General features: G+C 43.0%; 1 protein-coding gene across 2 annotated transcripts in view; it reads left to right on the plus strand.

The window, feature by feature from the left end:
* The first annotated feature begins 5349 nt into the window (after window positions 1-5349).
* Window positions 5350-18972, plus strand: part of TBX4 (T-box transcription factor 4) — a 101410-nt gene continuing 87787 nt past the window's right edge. The window contains exons 1-2 of one of the 2 annotated variants that reach the window (XM_081844176.1): window positions 5350-5729; window positions 6172-6241. In XM_081844176.1, coding sequence (XP_081700302.1) covers window positions 5713-5729; window positions 6172-6241 — 87 coding nt within the window. In that variant the 5' untranslated portion in view covers window positions 5350-5712. Of the gene's footprint in view, window positions 5730-6171; window positions 6242-18972 lie in introns of those variants that run through there. The other variant, XM_081844180.1, reaches the window with a different exon arrangement.

Here is an 18972-nt window from a genome sequence, read left to right on the forward strand (position 1 = left end):
TTTTAAAATGTGTTTTTTTGGGGGTGTTATTGGGTTGTTTTAAATTTGATTATGCATTTTGTGGTTTTATATTTTGATTTTCTTCTGTGAACCGCCCTGAGACCTCTGAGTATGGGGCGGTATATAACTTCAAATAATATTAATAATAATAGTCATAAAATAGAATAGACCTTTTTTAAAAAAAAGGTCCTCCACCCCTTATTGAGCAGCTTTAAAGTGGGTTCTATATTAAACCAAATTATTTCAACAACGTGTTCTGATAAATTCAACTCACTTTACAATGTATATAATCTCTGTAAACATTCTTCTGCAGTGTTTATACAGTCAGTACTAGGTAGAAATAAAACTCTTAGCAAAATGAAATATCTATGAGGCTGAAAAGATTAAGGATTTTTTATGATCTTAAATTCTCTGCTACGAATCTGTAGTAGAGAGAAAATGCATTTGTTCCCAAGGATCTCTTTTCTCCTAAAGGTGAGGAACCTCAGGCCTGGAGGATGAATGTGGCCCTCCAGGCCTCTCCATCCGGCCCTTGGAATCCATCCCAGGCCACTCCGGTCACTGCTCCTGCTTTATGCCTTTCTCTAATGCCTTTGGCAGGCTGGCATGTGTCCTTCAGTTGTAGCAACGCCTCTCGCTTGCCTGGATGTAGAGAGATGTATGTGATGTGATGTATAAACCTCTGACTTTTGCTCTGTTGGGATATTACCTACTGTGAAAGGTAAACGTCATATCACTTTTGCCTCTGGCCCTGCCCATCTTTGGCAAGTGGCCCCTGAAAGGTTGCCTGTGAAGGAATGTGGCCCTCTGGCTGGAAGAAAAACATGTTCTCCACCCCCATCCTAAAGTTCATTTAAGCATTTATTAAATCAAGGCTGCAACCTTTATCTAAGAGCAAACATCTCAGGCCACCATAGGAGTCAACATACCTAGGACTGCACTGATAGACTGAATGGGGTGACCATATGCATATTGTGAAAAAATGGAAAGGCATCACCCCCCCCCAAAAAAAACCAACAACCCCAAAGAGGATACAGATTTGCATTCCTAGCATGTGTATCTGTAGATGCAATTTTAGAAAGGATGGCTGTAATTTAAATAGACCCCCTCTGGCCAACCTGTACAGTTATGGAATTAGAGACCTCTGGTCACAACCCCATGTTCCACCACTCTATATATGCTGCAGCATTAAGTGATGTTATTTAGGATCCAGTAGACCTATGCACTGCTAAATTCCTGATTGCTGCAATTCAGCCTAATAAGGTCTAATAAAGTGTGTTGCCCCAGAACAGTTTAAAAGACACTCCAATTTGTGGGCTGAACTGCTTGCTGAGATCAATCTGACTGCCTGAGTTTTATCTTTCTTTTAAATAGAGTAACTCCTCTCTTCCCCATCATTAGATACCAATTAGTCTGTTGGATATCTCTTCCAAAATATAAGCCACTTTTCTCTCTCTCTTTTTTTACTTAACAAGCTGCAGGATCTCTTCAGGATTTTCTAGGCTGTATCCATGTATTAACACACATCATCAGAAAGCTAACAATATGGAGTTAATTTCTTTGGGCCCACATGGAATTGCTGTTACAGAACTGCTATGCCCTCTGCCTTTCTGGAAAGGCCACTATAAAAAGGTACCCTTGGAAGAGTGTTTCTGTCCATTTTGTAAAATGAGTATATGCAGAGATGTTCACAACACACCCGGCTATCCTTCTTTCTATAAAGATCTCCGTGAAGAACATCTTTCTGAGTTTAGCCACAGGAAGAATTTTGTTATACCAAGTAAATTTGCTTGTATGTTTTTTTTACAGTTAGGCAAGGAAAACTATGCCAGCTTACATGTTTCTCTTTATGCGTTGGCAGCTAGGAAATTAAGTAACAGATTTGTGGATCAGTTCTGAGTACCTTTTATCTTTGTTTTGGTTTATAGCTAGACAATTGCTGCTGCTACTACTGTTTTTATCTGGTCAAACCGCTTCAGGCTTGCATGTTGGGACACTCATCTTGGGGGCAGGGGTGAGGAGAGAAATCTAGATAGAAAACTAGCATGTAAAATGAAAGGATGCCTACAACCTCAGCTTCTTCACATAGGATTTTGCTACGTAAAGAGAGTTATTTTGTGCTCCCCATGGGGGAACATTCAGACACGATACTACATTCCACCTGCATCCTGGAATGGCACAGTCCAGGAAAAGGTTTGTCATTTAACGCTGCTGAATCTATAAAGTAGCTCCATGTGCAATTTGGAGGGGATGTAGGGATCTGCATGGTCAGAAGCCTCTGAGTGACTGTAGCGCCACCCATTCTTCTAGCTGCTACAAGCACCTTCCATCTAGGGAACAGTAAGCAAGACTTGGAACTTAGGATCATTTCACACGAGGCATCTGTGAATGAATCTCCACATGATTAAAAATCTCCTGGTGATTGCAGAAGTAAATTCTCATGGCTGCTATACCTATCCACGAAATAGCTCCTCTTAGCACCAGTGACCATTCGCTCACCCTCCATCAACGCTTGGTTTTTTGTTTCAAGTGAGGAAGTCACTGTGATTTTATTCTGGGCTTGTTCTGATTTTAAATGTGAAGCAGCCTAAAATCTGTATGATTGAAATAAGTTTAAAAATAATAGCTATATCCTTTACATCTAAATATTTGAACAACATTTTATGGCATCGTTTTAAATCAGATACCTTCACTGTTGGAAACTGGTTTGGGGATGGGGGGTGGGAATGAAATTCCACCAGGGTGTACTGTGAAATGAACATGTATATCTGGCAAACTCTGAAATGTCTTATAAAATATACCAACAGGCAACCATGTTAAAGTACACCATATACTGGGTACATAAATTCTTTCTTCTTCTCTGGTTTATGGCCAATGTTTTTTTAAAATATTATTTTTCTCATTGGCTACCATGTGGTGGAGAATGATCTGGAAACCATTATGAGAAAATATATATATAAAATATCTCGGGGGAACATGTTTGGGTGAGCATATAGAGAAGCCAAACAATGAACATAAGAGGAGTCCTGAAGAATTATGCTAAAGGCCAATTTGGTCCATCCTGTTCTTGCAAAATTGCCAGTTGATGGGAAGACCACAAGCAAGATTTTGTGGGCCACCTGGGCCCACAAGTCAGTTTTACTAGGAAACCGGAGGAGTGCAGGGAGCATTCGCACAACACACCTATACACTACTACTACTACTACTACTACTACTACTACTACTACTACTACTACTAAACACACTAATGTGTCATGACACACAGTTTGGAAAGATCTGAGTTAATCCTATGCACATTCTGTAAATCTTGTAAAATGTTTTCTTTAGCCCAAGGGCCACATTCCCTTGTGGGAAACCTTCCAGGGGCCACATGTCAGTGGTGGGCAGGGCCGGAGGCAAAAGTGTTTATAACGTATGATTTTGTACAAGATGCACACAAACCAAACACACACATTATTTCGATTCAAGGACACATTCCAGCCAGGCAAAAGCTCTCAAAGAAGGCATAGAGCAGGGCTGGCGAGGGAGATGTCATAGGGGAGAATCCTGGGGGGCAGATACAGAGGCCTGGAGGGCTGCATTTGGCCCAGGGGCTGAGGTACTCTGCCCCTGCTGTAAATAAATAAATAAATTTACTTGGAAGCAAGTCCCATGGTGTTCAATGGGACTTACTTCCTACTAAGTGTGCTTGAGGTTGCCACTTAAATGTTGCTAAGGGGTTAACTCCCCACCCCCACACTCCCTGAAACTTTTGAAGACATGTACAAAAATATTAATCCAGTTGCCTGCAGGATTCTCTGAAATTGGAATTTAGTGCGATAATCAAAATGTATGTTTTTGGATCAACACGACAACCTTTCTTCAAATACCCCCACCCCACCCCCTTGAACAGGCCGTCTAAAAGGGCACCCATAGTCAAATCCATCATATTTATTACATTTAATCAAAATTTGATTTTGGTTAAATTTATTCCATATGCATTGTGCATGACGTGTTCCCATTTCAAGTCCTGAAACACAGCTCTATAAATATCTCCCTGTTAAGTGGCAGCTACGATGGATCAGATACTTGGCCATTGAACACTAACATGTTCAGGGCCAAAGAAAAGAGCCAGCCTGGTAAAACGCCTAGAGTATTGGGCCTTGGGGAACCTGGGTTCAAATCTCTGTGAAACTCAGCGGATGACCTCAGGCCAGCCAATATATGTCTTACCTAACCTCCTTCAGGAGGTGGTGGACTTTCATTCATTGGAGGTTTTTAAGCAGAAGTTGGATGGCCATCTGTCATGGGTGTTTTAGTTGAGATTCCTGCATTGCAGGGGGTTGGACTAGATGACCCTCAGTCCCTTCCAACTCTACAATTTTATTATTCTACCTCGCAGGGTCATTGTGAGGATAAAATGGGATAGTCCCTATGTGTGCTAGCCCCAGCGCTTGGGAGGAAGTTACCTCAGATTAACAAATAAAAAACTGAACTCTACATTGTCATAAAAATGTTATACCAGGTATGGAGAACTAGTGGTCTTCTCAATGTTTCAGGACTACAACTCCCATCAGCCCCAACTAGGATGGCTTATGGTCAGGGATTATGGCAGCAGTAGTCCAGCAACATTTGGTGAGGAGCTGGTTCCCCACCTTTAACACACTACACTTCCCAGGATTCTTTGGGGGAAGCCAAAGTGGTATGATACTGCTTTAAATGTATGGTGCAGATGAGGCCAACTCCTATCATCCTTAGCCAGCATGGCCAATGGTAAGGAATTATGGGAGTTGTAGTCCGCAACATCCAAAAGGCACAGCATTTGTTACCCTAGGCCTAGGGCAGGTTTCCTCAAACTCAGCCCTCCAGATGTTTTTGAGACTATAATTCCCATCATCCCTGGCCACTGGTCCTGCTAGCTAGGGATCATGGGAGTTGTAGGCCAAAAACATCTGGAGGGCCGAGTTTGAGGAAGCCTGGCCTAGGGCCTGCTCAAAATACTGTAGTTTCTGAGGGTCTAACAAATTTCCTTCAAGTGTCCTTATTTCTCCTCAGAGAACAGCAATTCCCAGTGTCTCTAAGGGAAAGAGTAAAAAAAAGAGGGACTATGAAACCAGTCAGGGCCAATCTCAATACATTTTGCTGCCTGAGGCAGTAAAGAAAACACAGCACACACCGTTGGTTAAGAGCCTAGTGCCCAGGCTGGTGAGGTTATTTTGGCACCTGAGGCAGAAAGTCCAATAAGAACCTCTCCTCCTTCCCTGGCAATAAAAAAAAAATTAGAACTTTTAATTCAGCAGCTAACAATTTGCTGCCACTTTATAACAAGCCCAGTCCTGCTTAACAGCAGCATAGGCAGCCTGAAGCCATTTTACAGGTGGAGGTGTTGCTCTGTCCTTAAGGCAGGACCGCAGGCCTGAAATGTGACTTTTGGGTCTCTTCCTTAGACCGCACATCCTCCCCAGCCATATGCCTCACCCTCCTTGATTGTTTTTGCTTGGCTGGAATGTGACCTTGAACTCTGATAACGCTCCCTGCTTGCATGGATGGAGGGTAGAAAAGGATGTGTGGCGGATCTAGCCTTCCTTAAAAAGTCAAAATCCACATTCGCCTGCAGTTGCCTCTGGGAAAAAGCTTGTCCAGGCTGAAAAAGATTCCTGCCTTAAGGTATGGCCTGAAGGTGCACAAGGCCCCTACCAGATGAAGTGAGGCAGGTGTGCGTAATTGCAGAAGATGCAAAATGTCAACAGGTGTGTGGAGCTTAGCATCAAAAGTACTTAAGTGATGGAAAGGAGAGAACCTCACCAGCTCTGAGGGGCTGAGTTAAGTAACTAAGGTGAGGACATACTCTGGAAAGAGATGAGAGCAGATACAATTTAAACGGAGGCCAGGATTGACAAGAGCATTTTACATTGCCAACTGTGTCTGGCTATTTTTAAATTATTAGCTGGGGTGTGTGTGACTATTTTAAAATGGTCTTTTTGGCTTGAGATGGTCTCAATGGTTTTAAAATGTGTTTTTGTTTTATTTTTTATTTTTTATTTGTTTTATTTTTAATTACTTTACTGCTTTGTTTGCTGCCTTGGGTTCCTTTGGGAGGGTTTTAAATTAATAAAATTAAATAGAAATGTAACTGATAAAAAGATATCCACATTTAAAAATAAATAAATCCTATTTTTCTTACTAATTTAGCTGCTCTACCACTGGAAGGATGAAAATGGTGGAAGACACACCCATAGATGACTCCATAGCCCAGATAAATGTAAGTGTCCTTTGTGGCTGCTGCCAGTATTTCACCTTGCAGACCTTTCCCCCCAGAGTAAAAACTACTTATCATATGCAAGCTTGTGTACTGAAGTAGTTTTTATGCTGTAACACACACACACACACACACACACACACACACACACACACACACACACACTTTGCCCCAGCTGTGGGCAACCAATACTTCTGTAACCTCATGCTGGGAGATGGTAGCTAGGACATGCACTTAAATTATGGAACTTGCACCCACAAGAGGCAGTGTTGGCCACCAACATGGCTTTAAAAGAGGATTAGACAGATTCATGGAGGATGAGGCTATGAACAGCTACTAGCCACAATGGCTATGTTATGTTCTACCTCCAATGTCAGAGCTATCGTGCTCCTGGATACCAGTTGCGGGGAACTTCAGATGGGCAGAGTGCTACTGCTCCCATGTCCATCTTGCAGGCTTCCCATAGGCATCAGGGTGGACAGGATACTGGACCAGATGGGCCAGTGACCTGATCCAGCAGGCTTGTCTTATGTTCTTATGTGACAATGTATTGGTTAAGGTTTTTGGACTAGAACCGGGAAGACTTGGGTCCAAATCTCCTCCACTCAGCTATGAAGTTCACTGGCTTACTTTGAGCCAGTTGATGGTTGTATTTATGTATGTTTTAATGCACCCAAAGCTTTTCTTATACTGCAGCACAGAAAGAGTGCGATAAAGAAGGCCCAATATATTTTTGTGTCTGATGCAGAACAGCAAAAGGACACCCACACACCCAAAGTCTGCCCAAATACTTTGGTGCCTGAAGCAGAAAAGCCTACAAGCAACCTCTTCCAATGCCCCCACAGAAATGAAATGAAATTCCAGAAATAATATATTAGATAGCTATTAATTTGGTGCCTTTTCATGACACTGCAAAAAACAGCTGTGCCAACCAGTTGTGGTTGGTGTCATGGTCAGAAGTCCCTCTTCCAGACACTGAGTTTGGATAAGGGATGGGGGCAAAATTTGATTGTTTGCATTTTAAAGGGGAACCCACCTAGTTTATGCTTTCCAAAGCAACACACAAACCAAAACGTGAGTAATTTGTAATTGTCTGAATTTTGCAATGCAATTCTCCAGCCAAGTAACGTTCACAAGGCATATATTAGTGAAAATGACATACAAAAATGTGTATATTAGGGGAAGCTGCTTTGCAAAAATATGTGTTTGCAGAAATCGTATGCAAATATGTGTATATTAGGATTGATTAATAGTAAAATACTGGTGACTGTAATTGCGGATTTTAAATTTAAAATAATTGCAAACTGATATGGAAATGTGGAGAAGCTGAGTTTAAGCTTTTATAAATGAGAAATCCAAATTGGCAGATTGCCTCATCCCTAGCACGCACCTTTGCCCTTTTGGATGCTCAACACCTGCATTCCAAAATTAATTCTGCTCCTTGTAAGAAGCTCTGCATTGAGTTGCTAACTGAAGAGAGAATAGCTAGTGTTTTTAAGGCATTGTTTTCAGCTGCAGCTGTAGATTTCCAGTAGCAAATGTGGGGTGGGGAGAGAGGGTATGAAGTTGTTTTATCAGGTTCGAGCCTGCAGCTTATGGAACATTATGGATTTCTTTTGCATTGTCTCCTGAGGATTCTCCAAGATTAAAAAGTAAGGCACTGTGCATCCGGTTTGGCTACAAACTGACTGGGGAAAGCACTTGTGTGCTAATAGGAAAAACATAAGCCTTATTTTTTTCCCACCTGAAGGCAGTACATTATAGAGGAAAAATAATAACTCACCCTGTGTGATTTAGATAAAAATATATATATTTAAAAACTCTAGCATAGGATCTCTAGCCAGGGATGACCCTACTACAAGGTGGAGTGAGCTATCCTGTGTCTCTGGGGGCAGACTTTGGGGATACAATTGAACGCTGTTGTAGCTAACCTTTTCTAATCCAAGGAGCCCAGGTCAAACTCTATGGAGGGCCAATTGCTGAAATGCACATGACTGAAGTGTAAAAGTGTGGCTGAAGTCAAAGTCAAACTGAATATCTTAATATTGCATGTGGTTATGGGCCATATTAAGAGAAGGGCTGTAGCTCAGTGGTAAAGTTTTGCATGCAGTGGAATGTTTTGCATGCAGAAAGCCCCAGGTTCAGTTCCAGGGCTGGGAGAAGATTCCTGTATGAATCTGAGTTCACCTGGGCACAGTCTTGTCCCCGTCCCCACCCCACGTAGGGTGAGATGCATTGTATTTGTATTTCACCTGAGAGCAAGTGTGCTATAATGGTTAGAACATCACACTCTAACCTGGGAGACCTGGGCTCAAATGGCCACTTGGCTATGAAGCTCACTTGGTGACCTTGGGCTAGTCACTGCCTCTCAGCTTAACCTAACTCACAGGTTAGTTGTGGGTATTTAAATCAGTAGGGGGACAACCTTGAGCTCTTCGGAGAAAAAGGTGGGATATAAATGCAACAAATAATGACTATACTTTAAATTACTGTATTATTTCTAAATATGCATCTATGCATTGAAATTAGCAAATGCAAACTTTTGGTCCCTTCTTTTGGGGGCAGGGAGTGATGATGCACACCACCCTGCTCTTCCTGTCGCTGAGGAGAGTGTTCCACAAGAGGGGAGCCATAACCTCCCTCTTGTGCATAGATGCCACTATTTTGGTTTCATAAGGAACAGAATGCACAGACTGAACATCCAAAGTAGAATCAGTGCTTTCCCCCCCAGGGGTACTTAAGGGTATGCAGTACCGGCACATCTTTTCGTTGTTAAGAAGTGTGGCACTTAATGTACCATAAAGTGCCATATGGTACCATAAAGTACCATAAAGTACTCACCACTTCATGGTGAGTACTGGCACCTCTTTTTCTAGAGAAAAAAAAAGCACTGGAAAGAATGGTGATAAAAAATAAGCATACTGCAAGTACAGGCTCCTATCGTGGCTCTGATGACTTGTGAGCCGGGATGGATGGGTGGACCCATCAGTTTTGGTCCTCTCAGTTTCTCATATTTCCAATCTTAAAATCAGTTCTCCACATTTCTGCAGCAATTCACAATTATTATTATTATTATTATTATTATTATTATTATTATTATTATATAAAATTCTCCTGAAAATGTCAGCATTTTTGTGTAAATTTATTAGCATTTTTGTGTAAATTTATTGCATACACATTTTTGTATGCAATTTTCCCTAATACAATGCATTTTTGTTTTTGCACAAATACATGCATTTTTATGCACACTTTGCCCTAGTATATACATTTTTGTACACATGACTTGATTGGAGAACCACATTGCAAAATTTGGAGATGTATGAATTTTGAAGGACTGATGAGTTTTGAGTTGCATATTATGTCGGAAAATGTGAATTTGGTAGGTTCTGAGTCAAATTTCTCCGCCATCCCTACCTGTGACAGATGTTGGGGGAATGCCACAGAATTGTGACAGAGTTTCTTCTGTATTTATGCATCTATGCATTGAAATTGGGGTCTGGCTCAAGCCAGCTGAATATGTACAACTGGGGCTTTGGGGAATTAAATTGAAAAGGTACAAGGTGAGGTGTAGAAATCATGACGTGTGAAGCGAAATGGGAAGCTCCTGCTTTGGCGGGGAGTTGCCACAACCGCTTCAAGGTGTTCCTGAACCTGTCATCAGGCTGTTGGGCCTCCTTTCCAAAGGTAAATAAGCCACATAGTAAGAGTGTCCGCAGCTGACATTCACCGGGGATACCAGCTGAGGCCGAAAGGAAGAGGGCATGCATTGGCTGAAGGAACCAGCATATATGGGAGTTCGACGCCAGTGCAGTGTGGAGTGTTTACCTTAACAACTAAGGAATTATGACTAATAATCTGAGGATCAATGCAGAAAGGGGACATAAGAGACTTTCAGGCAAAACACATAAAAAAAAGAACAGCCATCCCAACTGGTTCCCTCCAGATGTTGTTGGACTCCAGTTCCCCTCAATCCAGCCAGCATAGCTAATGGTCAGGGATGATGGGAGTTGTAGTCCAAAACAGAGGGCACCAGGTTGAGGAAAACCTTGGTTATTAACAGTTCAGGAAACACTGATTTAGAACTTTAAAAAAAATAAAATGCAAAGCAGCATAGGAAAGACTAGTTGACACTTGCAAAAGGCCTTTAAGCTGCATTTTCAGCCCTAGCAAAGGAAACTGTTTTTTTGAGGTGGGGGTGGGGAAGGAAATGCACAAAATGTCTGTTTAGCTTGAATTTCGTATTCCTCATAATTAACATCATTCCGTCTGATTAGTTGCCAACAAGCTGCCGCAGCAGCTGCTTAATTTCCCAGATCTTTATGGCGACCCTGGCAAGAACGTGTGGGATCAGGTGTTCCCCCTAATTGGGAGCGATCTTTTGCTGAATTTAGTCAAACGCTCTTTGACATTTCACCCTGTTGGGTCTTGTAAAAGTAAACTCCCTTTAACTTCACTAGGAGGAGATCCGGGAGATATGGAATAAGTTTTAGGGAAACTGCTTTTGTGCTGATGTAGAGAGAGCTGCTTTGAGGGTGGCACTCGATGTTAAGGAGAGATGTGAAGGTGGTGTCATGTGGCTTGCTTTTTCTCCCTCCTCCAAATAACGCCTCATTCAAGAGTGCAGAACCTTAGACCTGGGGACCAAGTGTGAACAGATAAAGGTGAACTTGCCTAATTTGGACTTTCTGAATACAACACGCTAACTGGAACTTAACCATCCATTGAAAAGTCCACTTCTCCAAATACGTCATAGGATCTTAGAGTTGGAAGGGACATATTTTTCCTGTTTCTAAAAAACTAGTATGAAGTGGAAGTCAAATAAAGGCTGCATCATAACAACAGCACCAGGAATATTAGTGTCTGTAGCAGGACAACTATATCTTCTCCTTGTAGTGTCTTAATTCTGGTGAACGTCATGACCTGAGACCCACTGGGGTCAACACAGCAGGCAGACATTTCTGATCATACATTTCTTTCACAGCACTAATATTTCTGTTTTGAGTTAGCGGGCTGTAAGTTATTGTTCTTAGAAACTATTGGCAGCTAGCAGGACACCAAGGAGAGCTTGTGCCAATTAGGAACTCAGAGAAGCTACTGAGTTCGTTCAGGCTAACTGGAAGGTGAACTATGGCTTCATAGAAAGGCAGAGTGCCCCTATGCTGACATGTTGATGTCACTCCGCTTACACAGAACGTGTTTCTGATACCTGAGAGGTACAACTCAGGAATACCATATCTGAGTGTTACAATTCAGAGGCTTCATCCTGCTAAGTGTTGAGTCTGCAGAAACACGTTCCCACAGCTAAACTGCAAGATGTAACTTGGGCTGGATCTAGGCAAATTTTAAAAAAGTGTTTCAGGAAAATGCGTTGTAAACTTCATTATGGGAAATTACGTTGACGAAAGACGGGACTCCACAGTGCCATCTGGTGTCAGTTTTATAACACATATAAAACTAATGTAGCTGAGTCCCATGATCGCTTAGGTCATAAGATGTGTCCATAGTTGCAACTGCAAGGCCAGTTATGCCTAGCAGGCCTAAATTTGAGATAAGGGCCTAGTTTTGCCCCTGCCCGTGGGAAGTGTTGTAGCAGTTTGACGACTCACTTTTGTGGACACTGGGCTGGGCAGTGAGGTGTGGCCTGGCTCCCAACCCCGGACAGGCCACGAGAGGACTATGTGAGGGGGCTATGAGCTGGTGGAAAGAGGGCGGAAATTAAAAAGGGGGTAAAAGAAGAGGTGGCGGGCAGGCTTGTCTCGTTGATGGTTGAATGTGTGAAAATGACCCACACAAAAATAAGGAGAACCACCCAGGGAAGAAAGTGGCGTGGGGGAGTTGAAAAGGCTAATTCCCTCTACCGCAACCAACGCCAATCCCCATCAAAATACATTTTTAATGCATTTTATTTAAATGTATATTTAGTGGGCTATCTAGATAGAGCAGTCAAGTCCCAACATTTCCTGTTTGCTAGAATGGGCACACAGAGGAATGTGGCTCCAGCAGGGAGGACTTCCTGCAGGAGCTACCTCCCCCTGGGTGCGACCATGTAGAGATGGGTGTGACCCAAATAAAAGGACTGATTGTGTTGCCAATTCTCTCTTGATCTTTTGCTCTCTTGATGTCCTTTCTTCACCTGCTCTTTGCCTGCACATGGCTCATCCGTAACAAAGAATGTAGGCCCATGTTGTAAGTCTGAGACTTAGCTCAGACTTCTCTCATACCCTCCAACATTTCTCCAATAAAAATAAGGATTTATTCTTCTTCTTCTTCCCCACCCATCTGACTGGCAGGCTCCAACCACTCTGGGCGGCTTTCAACATACAGCATATAAAAAGACAATAAAACTATACATGGCAGCCTTCAGATAGCTTCTGAAGATTGCATAGTTACTTATCTCCTTGGCTTTCTGGGTTGTATAACTCAATACCCTCCAATGTTTCTCCAATGAAAATAGGGATGTCTTAAGGGAAAGCAGGACATTCTGGGACCAGATCAGATACCAGGACGGCTTCTGTAAATCCAGGACTGTCCCTGGAAAATAGAGACACTTGGTGGGTCTGTCTTTTCTTCAATATAATCTACAAATGCACCAAGGCATCCTGGATTGCTTCATTAAAAGGCTGAAACCAGCTAACTAACAGCTTCCTATTTGCTGCAAAGGAATGTGTTCTGATCTATGCTCACTCACGTGAGTAAGGAAGCATAATATACATTCCTACATATTTTCCCTCTAAATAGGCCAGGAACAGAATTCCATCATTTTGAAAAGTGCAAAAACTGGTTTTGCATAGCTGTATTTTCAAATACTGAATTCCTCAAGCATTGCTACATACAAACAAACCTATTTTTAAGACTAAGCCAATTCCTGGCCTGGTCAGAGATGAGCTAATATGTGTGTATGTGAACCAGCTTGCAAAATAGCTCTTCTATTAGGGCTGTTATATTATTTGTGACATATATTCTTGCCCATCCAACAAGTCCTCTGATCTTAAAATTGAAGAGAGAGAGGTTCAGAGTTAAACTAAGGAATTGTGTATGATAAAACACAGAGGCCTATTTGTTAAACGGCTTTGTCTTATGAAACCAACTCCCCCCCCTCCTGTCTGCCCGCCATATTCTTGGTTTTCCCATTACCAGTTTTATTGGGTTTTCTGTCGGAAAAAGATGTCATCTGAAGCTTGTAGCTGAATGCTGACTTAGATAGTATTCTGTGCAAAACACACACACACACACACACCCCTCCAAACAACCCAGCGTCTTTTGAGTGTGTGTGCGCGCGTGCGTGCATGTGTGTGTGTAAAACCCTCTGATGCTCATAAGCAATGTGGCTCCCTTCCCAGTTAGCGCTGTGGGGCGGAGAGGTCTTTGTCTTCCGGATGCTTCTCCCACACTCTTCCGTCACCTGACCACAGCAGAGGTGTGAGGGAGGAAGCAAACTGTGTTCCACCTACTGATGCCAAAATATTTCTCTCTCCCCCGCACCGCCCCCTTCTTTTTATAGCTAAAGGAAGATGCATCTGAGTTTCCTAAGTTTAGGTTGTTTCTTTTTAATGGAAGAGTTGGATTATTTTCCCCATATCTGGCCTTCTGCAGTTGTAATTTGGGGACATCGGGTTTTATTTGGGGGGTACACTTTTCATATACTGCCTGTTTCTTGAGAATCCCCGCTATTTTGATCCATTTTATTTTTAAGCAATCCTGGTGACCAGCTTGGTGCCCTCCATATGCTTTTGGACTGTAACTCCAAAGCCCTGGCCTTATCCAACAGGGCTCTTTTTCGTGCTCTTATGATGATTGTTCTCATCCCATTGATGTGGGAAATCTCCACAATGCCATGAATCAAATCATTTTAAAATTCTACTAAACACTGCCACAATATTGGTGGGAAGGGCAGATTTGCAGGTGGCTGCAAGGGACAGGAGAAACCACAGAAAGTTACCTTTCTTCCTGTCCCATGGTGGATATCGCCCATTTATTTATTTTGCCCAAGCCTAGCCACTCGGCTACCTTAGTAAAAAACGTACACACAAAAACACACACACACCACGTTTCAAATGTGTTATAACACTGTGACACCAAATGGTGTTATGGAGTTCTGTCTTTTGGCAACTTGATTTCCCATTATGAGGTTTATAGTGCATATTCCTGAAACTTTTTTTGATGTGTCTAGATCCAGCCTAAGAGAAAAGTGTTGTATGAAGTTGGGACTTTGTCCCTCTGTCTTTAACCCTAGGTGAGTAAGGGGTTTCATTTTAAGGAAGGCTTCCATTTTAAGGAACTCTACCATGCTTCTAACCATATCAAACAATTCCTACGCAGTTCTTGCATCTCTGAGCCCCAGTGCTCCTATCCGCTGGCTGCCTATTCTTATGAACAATTAAATGGGCCTATGTATAAATTAATGTGCATGCCAAAAGCACAAATCCTACTCTACTCCACAGGTAACTGTTGGCTGCTGTGTCAGTTTAAAGTCCACATAGTTATTTCTTTATTAACATTTATTTATTTTGAGTTTTATTTTGCAGGTTGTGGTTGCCACTTAATCTGAGCGATTTAGATAAAAGTCATTTTACCCATTGCAAGAAATTACCATGGCAGCGTTCAACATAGTACTTCAAGTCAATCCACTGAAATACACTTAACAGCACAGAAATACCACCAACGGTACCAAAAAGGACTGATAATAGTATTAGAACATTGAAATATCATAGAAACGTATGAAGCCATATTACACTGAGTCCATCTAGCTCAGTAATGTCCACACACTGACTGGCAGCAGCTCCCCAGGGTTTCAGGCAGGCGTCCCTACCAGTCCTACCTGGAGATGCTAGGAAGGATCATGGGCCTTTATACCTTTGATGTGGACTCTTGCTTTTAAAAGGGTGACGTTTACATATGGTCATCAAAATGGGAGTGTTCATATGCCTCAGAGGCAGCGCTTTTTATTCCCACTTCATGTGTGACCAGGGCATTGAACCCTGAAAGCAACTTCACAGAGTAAGGCCGAGCAAGGCCTGCCTTCAATTGAAGATTCCTCCGACTGCAAGGGACTTGGGATATTGTTCACTGGCAGGTTGACATACAATATTATAAACTGCACTTCCTGTGACTGAGAAGTACTTAACCTTGAGGCTTCCCAGGGCTTCCTCCTGACTTACGATGTCCTTTTTATAGGATGGTTGATGCTAGTGTTTGAGTGATTTCATTGCCAACTCCCCCCGTTCTATGGGGTTTGGTTTTTTTAAAAGGCTTACTGTCCAATTTAATGGGCAGTAGGCCTTAAAAATACCTACCCCTTTAATAGCGCCGCTGAATCTCTTGCCCTTAGCGATTCATCCCTCGAAAGCTGTGTCGCAAATGCCATGCGGAAATCCGTTAACACAGTAACCTTTGTCAGTCTCCCAATTCGCCCTCCTCCTGGGGTGGCAGGAGATTGAGAAGGAGCCAAGTCTGGGAGAGATGACCTGCTGACCCACCTTAAGCTGGGGAGGAAGGAAGTGGTCTTTAAGGTAACAGCGATGCCAAGACCTGCTGTGTGACACGCCCAGAGAGCCATTCCATTCTGATGTCGTTTGGGCCCTGAAAATGAAATGGGGAATGCTAATGCAACGCAGAATCCATCATACAAGCGCTGCAAAACAGCCGTGAGCTTGTTTTGAAGGCTTGCAATAAAAAATTCCTCCTGTGGTCACGTCGGCCCTTTGAAGCAGATCAGGATTTCTTCCTCACCACTCTTCGCGCAAACGCACGCACACACGAAAAAGAAGAAGATGCAGTAGTAGCTGTTGTTGTTGTGCTTAAATAATACAGGAATTGGAAGAATGTTTACTTTGTAAAATTCAGTTCAGGTCCACACTGCATTTGATAAAGAGGTCTTCAGTCCACAAAAATTCTCCTAAAAATACTTTAAAGCTGTTTGTGGTGGGCTTGCCGCAACAGTCTTTCATTGACTAGCCCATTGGAAGCTGCAAATGCAACCATAACTCATAGCCAGCACTTCTGTGGATGAGAAAGAGACAGCAGAGGCTTTGTATATTGGTGTGAAGCAGGAGAAACCTAATACAAGAGGTCAGATAAATTTAACATACTAAAAATACTATGAAAACCAAAGGGGCTGGCTTAGAAATTGACTACCAAAAGACAAAGTGATGTTCACAAGCTTTGATGGCTGTGAAAAGTGTTAAGAACATCAGGCGAGCTTGGCTGCTGGATGAGGCCATCTAGTGCAGCATCCTGTTCTCACAGTGGCCAACCAGATGCGCCAGTGGGAAATGCACAAGCAAGACCTGAGCACAAGACTACTATCCCCTCCTGAAGTTTCCAGGAACTAGTATTCAGGAGCTCACTGCCTCTGACTGTAGAAGGTAGAACATAGCCATTGTGGCTAGTAGCCACAGTCTTATCCTCCATGAAATGGTCTAGTCTTCTTTTAAAACCAATGTAGTTGGTCACCATCGCTACCTCTTGTGGGAGCAGAATCCAATAGTTTAGCTATGCACTGCATGAAGAAGTACTATTTTTTTTGTCTGAGGAGAGTCCCGGGGGCCAAACTGAGAGGTCCGGAGGGCCACACTTGGTCCTCAGGTCCAAGTTTCCCCACCCACCCTTTAAAGCAGTAAATGTTTGCTTCCTCTTTGATACACGTAGTTTCATAATCTAGGAGATAACATTAATAAAAGTTCTTGGGGCCGTCTCACCCATGAGGCAGGCTGAAGCAGGCATATCGAGCGGCAGAATCCTGTGGCACGGCACTCCTATGGGCACCCTGCCCACCCATGCCGCTGCTGCTGGGGTCATGCAGTGATTTCTTTCTGGGAAGCTGCCGCCGCCACTACACAACTGAAGTTAGCAAGGCTGCAGCAGGGGGAGGGCGTCAGCGAGGGGTGTTGCCTTCACATTTCAGGCAGCAAATAGGCAAGACTACCCCTGGCAGTAGTTCTTCAGTAGTCAAAGGTGGAAGCAAACAGAACTTTCAGAACACTCCATGTCTCCATGGCAGACCTGAGATGTTGAGAGAGTGTGTATCTAAATGATCCTATCTTGAAAAACATTAAACATTACAGACCGTTTCTATTTATTTTTCTCTTCCCGCTAATATTGTCCCCAAAATTAAGCTGCAAATGTAGCTCGCTCTTTCTTTCTTTCTTTCTTTCTTTCTTTCTTTCTTTCTTTCTGATTAATCATCCGTGTTTGGCAGCCGAGACAGATCCATGACAGCGATGAGTGCTTTTGATGTGCTGCTCCTGTCAGGGTAACTTCACTCCTCCCTACAGTGCCTCTCTCTCCCCTCCTTCGCTCCTTGGTGACTGAGGAATCCTTGCAACATCTCATCACCACTAACTTGACTTACCTCACAGTTTATCTAACAAGTAATGACATCAAGGGTGTCTCTGAACCTCTGACTAAATGGTTGGAGACTTCTAAAAACATACACTGGGCTCTACTTACACTTCAAAGGTGGGCAGAATCCTAGGTTGATCAGGAGGCTGTTTTTAAGTCCCTCTTCTTTCTCCCCCCATTCCCACTCTTTCGTCCCTCCATCCTTTTTAAAGAAGGAATGGGTGGATGGGGATTTGAATAGAACTGGGAGGATATACACAACAGCTTGGAGAAATGGTGGGGGCAGGAGATGGCCACGAAGGCTAGAAATGGCCAGTAGCCATGATGGCTGTGCTCTGCTGCAGATTTTGGAGGCAGTGTGCCTCTGAATACCACTTGCTGGGAGTCGCAAGTTGCCTGCTTGGCCACTATGGGAACAGGATGCTGGCTAAGCAGGGTTTGTGCCTTTTGTATCTGAGTGTGGTTCGGGCTTCTAGCGAAAGATCAGGCAAGCTTGAAGCCTGCCTACCCTTGTTGTAAAGTGCCTTTACACGCTGACAACTTTATTTATTTGCTCAGTTTCTCAGTTGACTAATAATCAAAGTTCTCTGGAGAGCAGGCAGATTAAAATCACAGTTTGAAACTCCTGTTAGTAACAGCGCACAAACATACCAAAGCAGAGGTTGGCTTACGCTGACGATGTCAAGAGCTTGTTGATGAACATTCAGTCACAGGCTGGTGTGAGCAACAAGCAGAACTCGGGGTGAAGGGGTGGGGCTATGCAAATAGGATTAGCCTCAACTTCTTCATCATGCTTGATGTCCCCAGTAGAGAGCACAGGAAACAGATTTGGGCTCTAAGGGTATGCCCCTTCTATTTCCCCTCCTCTTTAAAATGAACGAATACCCATTCTCCCCCTGCAGTACAAGTCCCACTCCCACCTGATTGGGATCCTCGACTACTGGTCCTGCTAGCTAGGGGTGATGGGAGTTGTAGTCCAATGATTTCTGGGGACCCAAGGTTGAGACAGGTTGACCTGATGCACACATCCCAATCAGAAGCTGCATTACAAAGCCCTGAACAACTTGTGTCCAGGGTACGTCAGGGGCCACCTGAACTCTTATATCCAGATGAATTACTGAGATAATCTACAGCAGCATCCTTAGTCATTCCCCATGTTAGTGGGGCTCATCTGACAACAAAAATAAACTGAACTTTTATAGTGTCATGAGCTGAGTAATATGGAATACTCTGCCAATAGAGATTCAGCAGGTGCCTTCTATTTCAACTTTTACATGCCCGCAGAAAACTTTTTTTAGTCTTTCAGGCTTATGCAGCCAGTTAAGAATACATCTTTCCATGATAGCTAGCTAAATTCTGATTTAAACATTTTTACGTGATTTTTATTGTATGGT

The sequence above is a fragment of the Podarcis erhardii genome (genome assembly GCF_964252035.2).
Source record: "Podarcis erhardii genome assembly, chromosome: 16".
NCBI lineage: Eukaryota > Metazoa > Chordata > Lepidosauria > Squamata > Lacertidae > Podarcis > Podarcis erhardii.